Source organism: Colletes gigas, unplaced genomic scaffold (genome assembly GCF_013123115.1).
Source record: "Colletes gigas isolate AHSC1104 unplaced genomic scaffold, ASM1312311v1 Colletes_gigas_Sc00032, whole genome shotgun sequence".
Classification (NCBI taxonomy): domain Eukaryota; kingdom Metazoa; phylum Arthropoda; class Insecta; order Hymenoptera; family Colletidae; genus Colletes; species Colletes gigas.
This window is the reverse complement of record NW_025106661.1, coordinates 65,785-83,423: the sequence shown is the minus strand read 5'-3', so window position 1 is coordinate 83,423 and position 17,639 is coordinate 65,785. Positions and strand designations below refer to the sequence as shown.

The following is a 17,639-nucleotide window of genomic DNA, read 5'->3' as shown; positions in this document are numbered from 1 at the left end:
ATGTACAAAAATGCACTTAAATAGTAGAAAACGGAAAATTTTGTTTATAGATAGTCTTCGATCAAACACGAACATAAAATCGTCCAAAGTTTAATGTACACATTCGAACATCCACATATATACATAAATTGGAAGAAATATCGAAGAAGTAGGTTCGTAAAATTTTATTATACTGCCCATTATTCGATGCATTAAAATCCTTTAACTTTATATCCGTAACTAATTTCATGATCATAATCAAGATATTATCTTACAGGAACAACTTACTACCTCTTCTTTATGCTATAAAAGTAATATTACAGATAAGTAAACCTTGATACAAAGAAAATATAGACCTGCTTAAGATTATTCATTAAAACACTGATATCAAGAATCGTTTCTTTATTTCAATATTTTTTACTCTTATCCCAAAGAGTTACGATCGTAAATCTTTTCAATGTTATTCTAATTAATCCCTTTCCAAGACTCCTTGATATTATATTACTTTGAAAAGAACATTGTCTCATTTCTCGAAATAACTTCTACAAAACTTTTCCTCCTTTTGAAAAGATTTGTATCCATTGAGGCATAAATTAAATTTATAAACTTACACCGAAGTTTTAGTCTTGAACGCTTCCGTTAAACATGCTCACGTTTGCAAGCATTAAATATAAAGCTTGTTTTAAAAATTATTCACATTAACAGATATTAACAAGCTTACATGTTTTAAAATTTTTGCCTTTTGCTTCGAACTGAGTAAGACACCATCGATCCTAAGGCATTACTGATATATTTTCCACCCTTATAGCGAGAAATTCGAAAAATGACGAAAATCAAAATATTCAGGAATAGTATATTAATTTAGTTTCAAGATAAAGGTATTTTAAAGATAAACTGATAGATTCCACCCTCTTTCTTCGTTCTTCTAACATTTAATGTTTAAGATCTTGAAAATTATTCGAACCTTAAGATAAAACTTTTCCACGAATTAATTTCTCGAGAGTATCGGTAAAAAAACGTTTCCGTTTCTGTAAAAATGACCGAACGTCAGCAACGAGACATGTACATACGTACCTAAACAGAAGCTGCCGAAAAATCCCGCAAGTGTACGACGTAATGTTTGCACATAAATTGGCCCGGTCGAGTGACAACGCGCAATTAAATAAATACTCGTAAGATAAACTTCTTTACTTCTTGCTGAAGAATGTTTATTCCAAGAAGGTCGAGGTGCAAGCTACGAAATTCACGGAACGACTCCTCGTATACCGGTTTGTCGAGTTTTCCGGCAACGTTAATTTCTCAGTTTTTAATCTCCGTCTCTATTTCCGAAATGAACCATCGAGATATCTAAACGTCCACACTTTGGATAAACAACAACATTTTCGCCTCGCGTAAACCGACTTTATCGAAATATATTTATATACTTCGCGATTACGAATCACCTACGCGAATGCCGACAAAAGGTACGAAGAAAATAGCGTGACACGAAGCAAAAGTATTGAACTTAAGAAATGGCTAATATTTCCTTTTGCTCGATATCATTTAATAATTGTAAAAATTGGAAGGTTCATGGTCCTCTTGAGGTATATATGTCTTCTTTATCAGATGTACAAAAAGGACCACGAACCTTGCGGTTCAAACCTCGTAAACGTTTCAATACAACTACGTTTGTGCATTTTCCTTGTACGGCTTACTATGCTCATTACTTTACAATTGTCACAAAATATAAAATCTTGAACTACATGAAAGTATCGAAAGAGACCAAGGAGGTATCGATTGACGTTAGATCGGCGACATCGGGATTTCCAATGATCGAGAAATAAATTCTCCGGCGACGGTGGCAGCCGAATCATCATGACGATAAAACGACTACGCATCGGACGTACCCTTTCGCCATTGATTATCCTTTTTCCACGATATATACGTCCAACTGGTTTACGAAGGCAACCAGCGGAGACTTTTTCCTCGTGTTTTGTCCGTGCGGTGCACCACGAACGATCGCGAAGAAGCAAGGAGAGTAAGAAAAAGTAGAGGGGAACCTGGAGTAGGAGGAACAGAAGGAAGAGGAGGAAGAAGAGGAGGGTTAACGCACTCGCCACACCCTGCTTTAAAGATTGTAAACGATTATTAATGCTCCACCGTGGCTGACCCGTAACCCGCCGGTGGATCACACGTTGTATCCTTCTCTTTCCTCTTTGGTCCTCCGGGCGCATCTCCTCTTTCACCCTCGAAATATCCCAGCAAAAGTAACAAGACACAGCACCATAACCAGAAGAAATCGAACGGTTCGAGATTCGCGCGGGCCCTTATCCGACGCTTTTCTTAATTAGCGTGCCACATTATGGAGTATAACTCGAAAGTTATGTTCCGCAACGGCAACTAATTTGCGTAACACGCTGCGCTGTCTGCATTAAGGTGTCGACCATAGTCAAAGGCACAGGGACTGCCAGAACGAATGAAAATTTTAGAGAAACGCTCCCCAACGGGTAACTTCTGCACGCTACTTCCACGTTAAATTAAATTAGGAAAATGTAGACGTTACAAATGATATTTTTCTTTTGTTATTAAACTAAAGTAAGGTCGTTTCTGCCATACTTTACTACTCTCAATATGAGAAAAACATATATTAGCTATATTACAATTATATTACTTTGGAAATATTGCTAATCTCGTATATGTTACAAAATAATATATTGTCTGATGGTATAAGTTTTTTGTATTCAGAATTTAGACTTCTAATTACATTATAGTGAACATATATTTTATATCATTCTGATAGCTTGTGATATACATTATATTACAATTATACTAATTTGGAAATGTTACTAATCTCATATATGCTACAAAATAATATATTGTTCGATAGTATAAAATTTTTGTTTTCAGAATTTAGGCTTCTAATTACATTATGGTGATCATAGAAAAAATTCGACGGGTAATACGAAATTTATTTTCAAATTAGCACAAATATCTATTTAATAAATTTATTAATAGTAACAATTTTTTATATTATTGTCGTAATTACTGTTGGAGTAATTAAGACCATAATACAAAAATATATTAATCGAGCCCAATAAAACTTAATTTGTAATAAATTTCTTAAATGGACTTATTAAGAATGTGATCGAAATTATCATTGTCTACAGAATATTGACAATACACAAGGTGTTTGGAAATACCCTATCAGTAAATTTGAATTGTATGCTAATCCCAAGTGTGTAAGCCCCATTTGTAGCAATTATAAAGCTAGGGATTCTTCTTTCAATAATAAATAATTACAGATTTAATTTCAATTTCTTTTAAGTAATCAGAACGAACTATACTCCAAATTTTCGCACCCTAAGTTTAAATTTTAAAGGTTACACGCCTCGTTCCATAAATTAATGTTAATCATATACGCAGGAAACTGACGTTGCTGAGATTAATCAACGTTGGTTATGAGCCATTGTACGTCACACTGCGAAGAAACCTTTGCAACGGTCGTGACAAGAATATGACATTCATCGTTTATAATACCCACGGTTACCAATTCATTTATTGGCGGGAAAATCGACGATTAAACTTACGCGTACCAGACATTTTAACGATTTTAAAATATCTAATTAATAATCTTTAATCTGATTAACTATAATGTAGCTATAAAGTCGATAGAGCTCGTTCAAGAGTACGAGTTCCGAGAATCGAAAAATGTTTGCGATGCAAAAAGAAAATTTGTTTTTTGTAGAAACTCAAGAAATTCTCGATACTTGCGTCGATTTCGTCGAACCAGGTTCATTTGAACCGTCACGGCGATCCGCGATGCGCATTGAATACTGCTTCGACCTCGCGATAAGGCAAGAATGAAAATAAATTGCGAGATGTGGAAGTTTGCAATACTTTCGGTAGTCCTTGTTTATCGATATTTACGAGGCAATTTCAATTCTTCGAATTTGCCATTATCGGATGTTTCGTTTAAGCCGCGAGCTCGATAATCCAATGATCCGCGATATGAAACGATACGACGTGTATAAAGATAACGTTTCGGTGCATCGGAGAAGTGTCGATGTCGCATTATGCAAATTGCATGTGACACGTGCTATATAATTCGTGGAACTTGCGGCATGTTCCGTGATGGAAGAAACTTTGCATAAAACCGAGTCGCTCGTAACGGGTTTGTTCGTCAATTCGTAATTGAGCATCCGACAAGGTGAAAAGAAGAGGGTAAAAACGAGGAGAAATCACGCGTAAAAGAGTCGTGAAACTTCTTCAAAATTTCTTGCGACAAATTTCTTTCGCGTCGCGATAACGCGCGTTCGACAGGGGATAAGTGGAAACGCTACGAGAGGAAAAAATAGTGACCGTATTAGAATTAACTGAAACAGATAGAATGACTCACCATGAAAACCATGAACCTTGATTGCAGGTTGGCGCTCTCGAAGTAAGTCAGCGTTTCCAGCGTTTACTCGCCCGTGTACGCTGTGCACTTCCTTTCTCCGTTTCGATCGTTTTCCTGGGGTATTAATTCACTTCACAGCCGAGAAATCGATCGGTCAGTTCACTTCGATAATCACAACTCGATCTCACTGTTCGATTTATAAATATATTCTTTTCGTAAACACGTGGTCACCGGTGATTTTTAACAAAAGAAAAAAAAAAGCTACCGATAAACCTGCGGAAAAGAATTGCGATCGCAGATAAAGTTACGATGAGAAAATAATTGCTCGCTACTCGATCCTTATTGCTCCTCGATTAGTTATAATATGTATAACAGCTACGTCTGTAAACGACGTTATCTAGTAAACGATTATCCAAAAGGTGATGTATTGCCTATTAATTTAACTATCTAAGTAACTTATTAATTGGCTATTGGTAGCGACAGATACAGATACTGGCTCTCTACTGGCATTTGATTGGCATACTGGCATGAATACTGGCCCGTTCGGCGTACGTCACCTGCAACATACAAACGTACGTATCTGCATTAGAAATTAGTCGGTACGATTGCGGGAAACTTAACTAGTAACAGCAAGGTTTTATCATAGTCCTACTAGTTTCTCGATCCAGCTAAATCAAATTCCTGGAACGACGTAAAAACAAGTAATAGTACCACATTCTAAATAACCTCGTTGAAAGTCAGCATTAAATTCTATGAAGTACTAAATCAATTTTTTCAACGATTAACGATTAATCGATATGTGATTACACATTTTTCTATACCCTATAAATGTATCAAACGATGCAAATTCGAGAAATACTTCGTACGCGTCATTAGTCATTTCTGACTTAAACACGAAGCAGTCAAGTTCGTCGGAATAGAGGCAAACGTAATACATATTCAGTTTCGCCATTCATAGAAAAAGAAAAACTAGTTAAACATGAATGGTTTGAGAAATTTAGACGCGCATTTGGAACATAAAGAACGAAATGGAAGATTAATTAAGATTAACGACGATGATATAACCACGAGAATTGAAAATAATTCACGATACAGGATACAGGATTTTACTAAGGTACAGTGTTTTTCAAAGTAGCGGAAAAGGACCATTAAGAGGTGCTTCTTATAATCTAAAGGAATGCGAAAGAAAATTATTCGTGTAAAAAAATGTGGATACTTAAATGTCTATTTCTACGGATACATTGAAATAAACCATAAAAATATATTTTTCTTAGATCGTTTCAAATAGGGTGTTCTGTAATAACGAGTTGATTATTTAGTCACGAAATAAGTTAAAAATATAGAATATAATTTTTGCACAGAAGTCTTTCTATTAGATATAATCAACATTAAAAATATAGGGGCACGCATCAATTTAAGTAAAATCTGGTTCAATGTATTTTATTGTCAATTTTTGTTACGTGTAAATTATAAGCAAAAATTTCTAAAACAGATATATTTTGTAATTAAAGTATTTTAAAAGAAGAGTCCGTTACAAATCAATTTATTCTGCTTTTTTAATTTATTTTTAGATGAAGAATCATCTTTATATTTATACTACAAATTATAAAATACTACGTCTCTAAATTTTAGTCCATGAAAATTATAAGATTTAACCGCCGCAAATGTGTGTATTTTTACAACTTAAAAATTCTAAAAAATACTTTCCAAACTACCATTTACTTAGCAGTGCGAGTTCTAACAGTTGACTCAAACCGTGTTCTTTTAGAAAAGTTTTCCAACGTTCCGCAAGCACTGCAATTAACTTCTTCAGGGGGTCAAATGGCACTCTGATATTAGTATGTACCGAGTGATTTGAATCTATTTAACCAGTTAATTGTTTTTGACAAATATACTACTCATATGTAAAAAGAAGTTACTATTTGCTGTTGTTTAAATTCCTTTATATTATATAATAAAAACAATGAAGAATTAATGCAAGTAAAATTCTTGATGAAATGCATTGAAAACACAATTGCAATGCATCCAATTCTGACTGTAAAACCAACACGAACTCAGCTAACTAAACCTATCGCTACACATCGAATCGGGAAACATATTCCAGATTACATACCAAGTACATCTTTAAAATTAATTCTACATGAAAATGTGTACATTGTTACAAATATAATATTTGGAAAGAATCAATACATTATGTATTGTACTTTGCTTTACTCAATATCATTCCACGACAGCAGAATAAACTAACCAATCACTTTTCTAAGTAATTAATTTTTCATGAATTTTTTTCTTTCATATGCAAACTATACATAAGTTAAATACAAATAAATAAATGTTATTAATTAAAATATAAAATAGTCGTTTCATTCCAATTTAATTCTATATTAGAATAATATTATAACATACTCTGTGACTAAGGAGTATACTCGTGACACAATTTAGATACACACTTTTCAAGGAGATCGCAACAGCTAACTGGTTAGGGTGCCTGTGCCAATCACCAAACTCATGTCATGGGTCACTTAGTCACCAATCGTCGCAGTTTTAATTGTTTTCAATTGTAATTAAAATCATTAAGTCTTTAATTATTCAATTGAACGAGACATGAGCTCGGTGATTGGTAACCACTGACCCATGACAGGGCCACAGACACCAAAAGTATCCACCTTGAATAGACTTAAATCACACGGTACACGCCAACATCAATATCATTTGACCCCTCGAGAAGATAATTGCAATGTTTGTGAAACGTTGGAAAACTTTCCTAAATAGGCACGATTTGTTCCAGGAAATCCCGGCCTGTAATAATAAGTTGTTTGAACGTAGCAAACGGAAAATCACTGATCGCGTCGTTAGGAAAAATGTAACAGATAGGACATGATAATGAGTAAATGCAATGGCATCATTTTGTCGGGCGCGGTCGACTGTACCAGGCCGGGCCCGTGACGCACCCGGTCTTTATTTAAATCATTCGATCCGTCATGCTATAATCGATTAACGCTAATAGCCAGGGAAATAGAGTTGAGCACTGAGATGCACAATTTCTAGCTACCGCGCCCCTCGCGGGAACCTCTCGTTTCTTAATCGAGTATCCGGCAATCCAATCAACCGCTAAACATTTTCTATAGAAATTAACGTTCCCGTATACATATTACTTAAGATTCTTATCACGACGCTGTGAGAACATTTCCATCTCGCTTTCCCTTTGCTCCGTTATCATTAAATACACTATATAATTTACGGAAATATTGTATGCACTTGCAGTTCGGCGATACTGTAATTACAAGCTGCTCGAAATGACTTTATCGCTCGCCCAAGTACGCAGTACTTTGAAAGAGCTAATATGCTCTACAGGGTGTTTCGAAATTATAGACCTAAACTTAAACAGATAATTAAGCTCGTAAAACGTAACCAGAAGGACTTTACAAACATTTGAAAACGATTCGAAAATAGTAAATCTTCTATTCGTAGATCTATTGCGGATGAAAGATAACATTTTTTTATTTGAGAGACGATTAATCTTCGATCACGCTACTTCAAATCCCTTCGATCCTTTGTGCAAGCTTCTCCATATCATTTATGAAACATCCTATACGCGTTGGGGAATCTGCAAGAATAATAATCACGGTTTCCGCCCCTAAGCGTATGGAAAAACAAGGCAGGCAACATTTTACAGCTTGCACTTTGCAACCGTTGTCTCAAGGAAACGATCTACGTTAACGGTGAATTCTAGATCCGGTACGCATAATGTGGTACACACATTTCGTACACAGTGTGAGTAAAAACCGCATTGGTATTCGCACTTTCGTTAGTGCACTTTCACAGCGGGTTCGTAACGGTAGCCCTTGCGCTCCTGCAACTGCATACCGGGCAAATGCGGTTCTCTACAATCGAACCGTACGCAAAAGAGATCGAGCCAACACTTTCGAGCCTGGAAACACCATCGTGACTCGTAACATAACCGTTAAAAATGCAGATAATTATATATCGAATGAGTTTACCTATATCGCGCATTATAACGCCTCTCGTGCGAGCGTACCGACAGGAAAACGTGCACGCGCTGCATCAGAAATACAAGCCAACGGCCATAATCTGACGCATACTGCACGTACCTTAATTTACAATAATTGTTTACTTTCGTAGAAAGCCAGCAATACCAGCTACACCGTAGTTTTAGAACATGTTAACTTTGTTTCGTAATGTATTTCTGACAAATTAAAAAAAAAACAGTTAATGTTTGTTTAGAAGGGTGGTTTTCAGTCTTTGAGAGTCATCTCCCTTAAAAAAGAAGAAATTTTCTACGCTACGGAAATAAACGATAGGTTTATATATTATATATTTATTTCTGCATCAAAAGCTTTCTTTCTATCTTTAAATCGTGATAGAAAAACAATGTATTTCAAAATAGTTCGACGTCGATTCAATGAGTGTAGGCTGAGTGAACGTGTTATAAGTATCGATCCTTTCATTTCGAAGATTAAGAAGTTAGGATTACTTTCTCGGGAGATAATTTAAATTAGAAACAAAAGAATAGTCCGAGATAATCTTAACTGATGAATTTAAGATTAATTGATTTGGATCCGACGAAGAATGATAGATAAGATGTCGTATCGATGAAGGATGTAAACAGAGTTATATTAAAGTGAAAAGTAACAAATGATGTTGTTAAGAACGTTGTAAGTCCAATCGTGCAATATATTAGTGTAACAAAGTGATCGATTCACTTTCTCGACTTCAACTCAATTAAAGTGTTATGCAAAAATGTAAACAAATACGTATAGCAAATACATAGACATCGAACAATGAGAATAAAATTGTACGTCATAATTGTTAAAATAAGCAATTTCTCGCGTGAAGTAAGATATTCAAATTAATTACAACAAATACAGAGAACTTTATTTTCTATCTTATAAAGCAGATTACCGACATACAAATAATATAATTGACATCTACGTAAGTATTATGCATAAAAATATAAGTTGCGTTAAACTTTAATTTATAATAATGATAATTTAATGTCTAAGTTATAGTACAGTTTACATTTTTTTGAAAATAAAAATATCAATACTGTAGATGTATAGTAGTTTACATAACAGATGTTTCGACTACTAATTGTAAGTAGTATGATCAATAAAAAAGATTTTGGTTTTATTACCAAGGATCTTAATATTACTTGTTTTTATATGAATTTTAAATCTGCATAATTTCCATATTTTTTAATTTTTTTTATGCTGTATTTTTAATTTTCGTCTCTAATATTATATTAGTTTTAAAATTTCATTAATATTTCCTGAGAAACGAACTACTATATACAATATTGATGCTCGTCACTCCTCCCAAAAAACATATTAGTTTCTCTAAAGCAATATATTACATAATAATTGGCGCAACGAAAAAAACATTGACTATCTGCAAAAATATAAGCCCCATTAAATTTTAATTTATAAACATAATAATATAATAATTTAATTTCAAAGTTATGTTATATAAGCTGCTTTAGCTGTATCGAGGTATGTGCGATGATAACATTTTATGATGTTTTAATAATACACGGAAATCAAACTAAAGAATACCAACGGATTTATACTGTTATTGAAGTGTAAATGTACATCCGAAGTAACATAAAGTTAACAAGAATTTAGAATGCAAGTGACACACGGCCACTTCCTACTGCGTAAACTTTCGTTCGTGTTGTATAAAATTTCACACATGCGATAAAAGTTTTAATGGCCGTAATAAAAGTTACAAAGCGACTGTTCCGTAGAAAAGTTCTATGACTGGGCATGACCTCAAGCTACGAGTTTGTCTAGCGTCCACAAACTGGAAGCGTAGCAGGAATTATGTGCATTGTAGTTATGTAACAGCGTCTACTCCTTAAATAATTGAAAGGCGCCAGCCACGTTATATCCAGCACACGTTACAAATTGTATTCCTCTATCGAGTATAACGCATGTATGTTCTCTTCTAGTTATATACATACTTATGTTCCAAATCATTTACGTTAAATGATTTAAGTGAAAGAATAATGAAATATTGTCCGTTCTGCATATCGATCGGTAAAGTGTTTCTTAAATTTTAATACACTTTCCAAAGCGTATAAAATAATCATGAATATTCAGACTTCTATGTTTTGATTTGAATTTTAAGTCAGGAAATTAATCGCCAAAATAGGTCAAGACCATATATCACAGGCCAGTATGTATATTACATACTTAGTTTACTTTTCGACGAAAATTTTTAGATTAATGTTCAGTGTTAAAAGTAAATTATTAGGAATAAAGTTCGTTACTTTCATATGAATTTATTACGCCTGTTTGTCATCCGCGTAAAACGTTAAACAGAAACAATGAATGGCGTGTTATAACCATAATCGACATTAATGATTCAAGACAAATGTTCGTTGAGAAAACTAATTTTATAAAATCTGTAATTGCTAGCAGAATGAATACGTAAATTCCTCATTAATAATAATCGATCTTGTTTCTGCGCATAACGGAATGCGCGTCCGGATCAACGGAGGACGACTATCGATCCATCGATCGATCGATCGCTGTCGGCTCATTTTATCGCGAGACAAACACCCTGACGATGTTACCGATAAAGCTAGTCAGAGGCGTCGACAGGAGTCACGTTATCGATCTCGATTCTAAATCATCGCGAGTCCGATCTCCGTTTAAATACGAAGACTCCGCACGATCGAAGCTGTCTCCATGGTCTACGCTCACGGTTACTACTTTAAGAGCGTGGTTACACCGCCGTGGCACTCCGCTCTTAATTGAAAGGTTACGAAACCTCGCGTTAAACGAATAAACTCGCGCTGCCTGGCTCGAGCAGAACCTTCTATACAGAACACTAGATCATCTATTATATCTCTTTCAATAGATATGACTGTGCATAATCGCGGCGCGCCGTGAAAACTCGGATATATCGGACGACGCGTAAAAGTCGCCGCTAGCATTTCGCGTAATTTCACGTTATATAACTCAGCATCTTTCGCGCGAACCAATTAAATCACGCCCGACTCGAGTTTGACGCCTTTTGATATCGACGCGTTACGTATCAATTTTTCCCCACCACGGGGTTCGTGAAACGCAACGGAAAAAACATACCGACTAGAAATTACGTCGACGGAGGCACATGCGGTACATTTCCGTGTATTTATGCGGCTGCGGAACCCACACCTACGTGTAACCCACCCATACGCGCTATACGCGCCTCTATAGCTTTATGAATGGAGCAGCACGCGTGCGCGACGACTGGAACAGTTCGAGCCGGCAGCGAAAGTGACCTGCTCTAACTTGTACCTGCTCCAACGCACGACGTGTATACACTAGCGTGTACACGCACACGCTAGAGGCGTAAGAACTGCCTCGGATAATTGCATCGTGTGGCTAACCACTCGGTGGACGCGAGAGTGCACCGCCGCTGCAAGTGTGAAATGCACCGCGGGGTGCCATGAATGGTAGTCCCACAATTTCTGCAATTCGAACGACCAAAATGGAATTTCATGGCAGATTTTCGTCCCCCGGAATGTCACTCGGTATCGACGAGCCTGCAGTTCGACGATCGTTTTCGCTACCACGCGCCATTCGCAGGGTATCTTCGTTCGGAGGTTCGAAATCATTGATATTATCTTTCGTCGCATCTTTTTAGGCTTCCAAGTGTCTAAGAGTATCTTTACGAATTTTTTCTAACTATACGTCCGATCGAAATAAATTTCTACGAAATGAAATTTTTTATGTGGACCTTAAACGCGGGGAAAAACAATGGCGATCTACCATTTTGTGATTCAAAAATCGTTCAAAATGCAATTTTTTTGACTGCGTGGTTAACAATAATAGGTTACGCCTGTACCAACACTCAACACATGGTTACTAAATAAAAATTTGTCTGAAACTGCTGCATCCAATATGGACCAGAGACTTTTCTCTCATCAACGGACAATATTTTTTTAGAACCCCAAATACACTGTATTGTGAACATTAAAAATGGTCAAATGGTAGTATTACAAACAAAATTATTCACGCTCATAGTATTCTTAAAAAAATTGTATTCATTCTTTTACCAGTTGTTAATATTTATCACTTAAAAATGACCCTGAAGAAAATTAATATTAAGCATACTTTGCTTTTCGAATTTAACAAAAAAGGACCCATTTATTCCAGAATTGAAATCATTTTTTCAGAATGCAAAATGTTTTACAACTTAAACATATTGATATAAACCGTTTGATTCCCATAAAAAAAGATTAATAAAATAATTTAACGACCAGATAAAGTCATACAAAATGATTGACCACAGCATATTTTCTATGATTTACTAAAACAAGAATATGCAAAGTCTCGTAAAACGATCTGATAAAAAAGAAAATAATTACGAAAGCAACTTTCTGACCAATTAGATGCAATCATAGTCGTCATTTCCAATAACGAGTAGAAAGTTATCAATCTTAACGATAATAAGGAATCGGCGGATAAGCATAAAAACGAGACGATGTGACTTTCTCGAGATTATGTTTATAGCTCGATAAATATCATTTACAGCTACACGGGACTCGCGGGGCAAACAAGGTACGGAAATTCTCGTTGAACTTGAAATTTTTCTATCTTGAATTTCACCGACAAATCATCGAATCAATATAATTACCTAAATGATATAGACTTTGATACAACGCGTCCAGGTTTCACAGCAGGTTTGACGCACAACCATTAAGACACAGGGTTACCTTTTTGTTTCGTTTATCCGTTTACTCGGTACGTTACCTTGCACCGACATGTCGAAATACTTAGATATCTGCATGGAACACGGCCAGTCGTATTACCGGTGCAAATAATTGTGTTATACGGGGACACGGTAGATAACGATCGCTACAGATCACTCGTATCCGCGTGTGAACGAAAGCACATATACCATTGCCAGGACATTACCTTATCTGGCCTTCTCTCCTTTCGCCTTGAAGACTACCGTAGTAGTCCGGTCTAACGTACAGATATCCGAGACAAACGCCAGACATAGCTTTATATCGCCAGCAAGCGAAGTTCCTATCATTAAAACGCACGAGGATACGCACGAGGTACAAGCGTCTATTGCTAATTGCACGCGCGATAATTTCTGTAATTTGCATATAATATTATCAAACCCATGCGTGCAGTAATGCTCGTAGAAACGCGCTAAGCTTCTTAATATAGAATTCACGGTAGAGTGCGTTATCATATAGACAAGAGATAACGAGACGCAAACACTGCAACCCAACTGGTGACTGCTAAATCAGAGCCATTTAAAATTAGAAGTTAGAAGAAGCCCGAAGTCGCGTGAATAATGAATCGAAAATCTAAGAAGCACGATTCAGGGATCGCGGTCTATCATTAATCACGACCACTCTTTGCTTGACGTGCGTCTCTCCTCTGAATAAACCTGATCCCTCGTTTCCTTCAGCGATCCGATAAATCAATTGATCGATCTATATGATGACGCTGAAATAAGTGGTCATGCTATGAAAATCATGAAAAATCGCTAAAAAAAAGAGGTCGTGTATAAGTTTGGAAACACTTGTCAACAATTAGATATTATAATATTTTGGTAGTTATCGACTATTAAATAATTTCCATATAATGGTTGTAATTAACCCCTCCTAACTGAAAATAATTTTCTTAAAACGATTTAAAAAATTCTTTTTTCATCGAAAAATATAGGCACCTACTGGTCGATTTTCCTTAAAAATTCGTTTCTGATTTTTAGTAATTTTGTTTGACGCCCTACAGAAAAGTTGTCTAATACTTTTTTTGTAGGTACCCATTAGTTCTACTTCAGAAAAGTTTCATTGAAATATATTCACTATTATAAGAGTTATGGCTGTTTGAAAATTGGACCATTTTTATGGAGTTTTTCTCACTTTACGACGTTAAGGAGCAACTTTCCAAATATTTTTGGAATTTCTAAATATTCTACACTAAAATACGCGTTGTTTGCCTTTTGAAACATTAAAATCGTCCAATCCGTTCGGGAGTTATGATGTTTCAAAGATTTGCATGCGAGGAACCATTTCAGACCTCAGATTATATTTTCGGTAAGGAATTTTTTTCTCGAAAATGCGTAGGAATTCGGGGGTATGTCTATTCACCAAAAATGATTGTAATCGACCCACGCAGCTAACAATATTTTTTCCAGAATGATTTGAAACTTTTTAATTTATCCCGAAAAATTTCTTCACCTACTGAATTTTTTGCTCGAAAATGCGTAGGAATTCGTGGGTATGTCTATTCACCAAAAATGATTGTAATCGACTCCCGCAACTAGAAATAATTTTTTCAGAATAATTTGAAATTTTTGGATTTAATTTTGTAATAACTTTTTAACGAAGCCTCAATCAAGAAATTGATATTCTTGATTTTCATCTTATTTTGACCTCTAGAATCTCCCATTAAAATTTTTCCCAGAGGTGGCCGAACACCCTGTATATACAACAAAATATGTAATATATTTAGGATACAAAACTGTGATATAATCAACAATGGGCAAAAAACGTGAATGTTAGTATCAACTGGCCGATAAATATGGTTGATCTTTTCTCGTGTTCATGAGGTACAGTATTCCGTCGATATTGTTCGCGGAGTCATGTCCACCAATTCCTAGAACTGCATCGACGAGTTAAACATTAAAAACCTAGTCATTAACTGTTCATACATAGGACTAATCAAACTTCCTAAAACACGTATAAATTAAGTTTAAAAATAAGGAAGAAAAAATACATAAGAACTACTACTAAGAAATATCTAAAGCAATGAAAAATATGATATAAAAGAATTGACCGATGATCGCCGATAAATATGTTATATGGTGTATCGTTATTAAAAAATCAGTCGTCCTATTTTAAACTTGAACTATAAGACGAGAATCATGCAATTTGTAAAAAAAACTACATACTTCGACTTCTGAATAATTTTGGATCCTGTAGTTTAAACAATCATTAAACATTTTTTCTGTATTTTTCTCGCTCTCAGAGTTTCTTACTTTGATCTGCAATGCGATCAAGTCTAACAGAGATAAGAATCGACAATTTCCTAGTGCCTCCCTCGATAATGTTCGCGTCGCGAACCCCAGCGAACGTTAACAAGGAATCACTGTATACGAGAAAACCCATACGCCAGGTCAATCTTGTATGATAAGTAAATAGTTACAAGATACATACCTAGGTGACCAGTAATACCGAAACTTCCAAAACACTAAACACTTTCAATTTTCGATTTCTTTCCACCGATCGATGTTTGGCCTATTGTGCACCGTTCGGATCTCATTCGTAACAGTGACTGACTCTTTTCAGCAATTAACCATATCAACAACGGCAAAATGATACCCGTTCTCTTTCACTTATCGTGCATCGATGGCGTTAATTAAACTAATTGCGTGTGGCGAAGCGCTGCCGGCTCTTCATAGCCTTAGAAAGTATAACAGATACTATATTAAAGGAGCCAATTATATCAACGCATTATGCTCACCGTAGTACGTGTAATTAAGGCGTACGTTTTCATCGACGTACAAAAAAGAAAGCTCGTCGAGAACCATTTTGACTGTACTGAAATTGCGACCCCGTCGTGTTCCGATCAATTTCAACCTGTAAATAATTACACGGTTTTCGCGCGAACGACGCTGTCATCTGCCACGCTTCTCTCAATTTCTTCTCGAGTTACGTTAACATTGTGTCGGTGAAACGTCTGCTTTGCATGAAACCGCCATAACGTTAGAACTACCTTACGTCGCTTGCATTAATAAACTCCGTTCGTGGCGTGCGCGCGGTCTGCATTGACATTAATTTGAAATCTGTCCGACTGAGATCTTATCGATTTGTTTCGAAAGTGAATCGCGTTTTGCGCATTGGCGTACTTGGCGACACTTCTAGAATTACTACCGCTACGACGTAATTTTCAAATTAGACGTCCTTCTCTAACTTGTATTGCAAATTAAAATTAAACGAAGCCTGAATCTTGACATTTACCGTAACACCGAAGAACATGCAATAATATTTAATTACATATCAAATATATTTTTCGTGCAATATCAAGTTTGTTTGACAAAGACAGACGACTATCAATTACTACATTGCAACATGAGACACGAACGAAAATAAACTTGATACATACTTACAATTCAATTTCATTAACACTAGAACTACCGACAATCATGGTATATGAAGAACGCAAGATCCACCTTAACGGATAAATGAGAAATAGAGCAAGCTTGTGTGTTAACCTGTACGTCTTTGGTGCCAAAAATCTAGTATTTACCGACCATAAAATAGAGAAATGCTTCTATAAACATATTATTAAAAATCAATCTCAGAGTGAGTGCGAAAGAAAATAAGGATTTACTCAAAAAAGCTTTACAAGATAAATAATTGAAAATAACACCAGTATTTTGCAACAATTTTGAGAAACAATGAATTAAAACTAATTGTGGCTCACTTGTAACGTTCTATGCATGGTTACAAAGTTCGTTTCATTTATTTGTTACTCATTTTGATTAGATAAATATATGTTAAACTATTTTCCCCTTTGTCAATTTTATTCTTGGTTTTAATTTCATAGAAAAGAATCTGTTGAAACGTAAAGTGTATTATAGATTTATTAAACATTGAAAATATTTACAACGTAGGAAAATAAACTGGTTCCCTTTGTTTTAAAATGTGATTAGACTATAAACGTGACGACAATATTATACGAACGACTAAATAAAATGGGCTCGTCTTTGTATAATTCATGTCCGTTGAAAATGTACGAAATTTTTTCGCGAAGCGCGTTTGTTTCATCTTTCTAGAATGTTAAAGTCGTTCTAGAATGTTTTGTACACGCGTATGAACACATTGACGGGTCGCAAACACGGTTTCTAATACGCGGTGTATAATAACGCGTTAATAGGAATGCATCAGGGTTAGAATACCGTGGCGTGCATATAGATATACGCACGTTTCTGATATATATCTATATATACATATATCAGCGCGTACCGCAAAAGAAATTCTCATTCTGTCACGCGTTAATGTAGATCACGTACGTGTGTCTCATACCTCGCCCTCGTATCAGATTTTATCGTCCCACGTGAAAGAATGAAAATTAACGAGCTGATTTAGGTCCCGGATTACGGCGTACATAGTTGGGAGAACTTCGCTATTCAGTCTACGTAAAACATACGTATATGTGTATCGTGAGAGACAAATTACTTGTTCACAATCACCCTTTACCAAAATGTTCGTTAGACGATTGACGGAGGGAGGGAGGGGGGCAACGCGTTG

General features: G+C 35.6%; 1 protein-coding gene across 1 annotated transcript in view; it reads right to left on the bottom strand.

Moving 5' to 3' along the window:
• The window catches only part of LOC122402051 (Krueppel-like factor 6), a 957,196-nt gene that overhangs the window by 923,616 nt on the left and 15,941 nt on the right, over positions 1 to 17,639 (bottom strand). The window contains exon 2 of the mRNA XM_043404559.1: positions 4,355 to 4,911. Within this exon, the coding sequence (XP_043260494.1) occupies positions 4,355 to 4,366 (12 nt within the window). The 5' untranslated portion in view covers positions 4,367 to 4,911. The remainder of the gene's footprint in view (positions 1 to 4,354; positions 4,912 to 17,639) is intronic.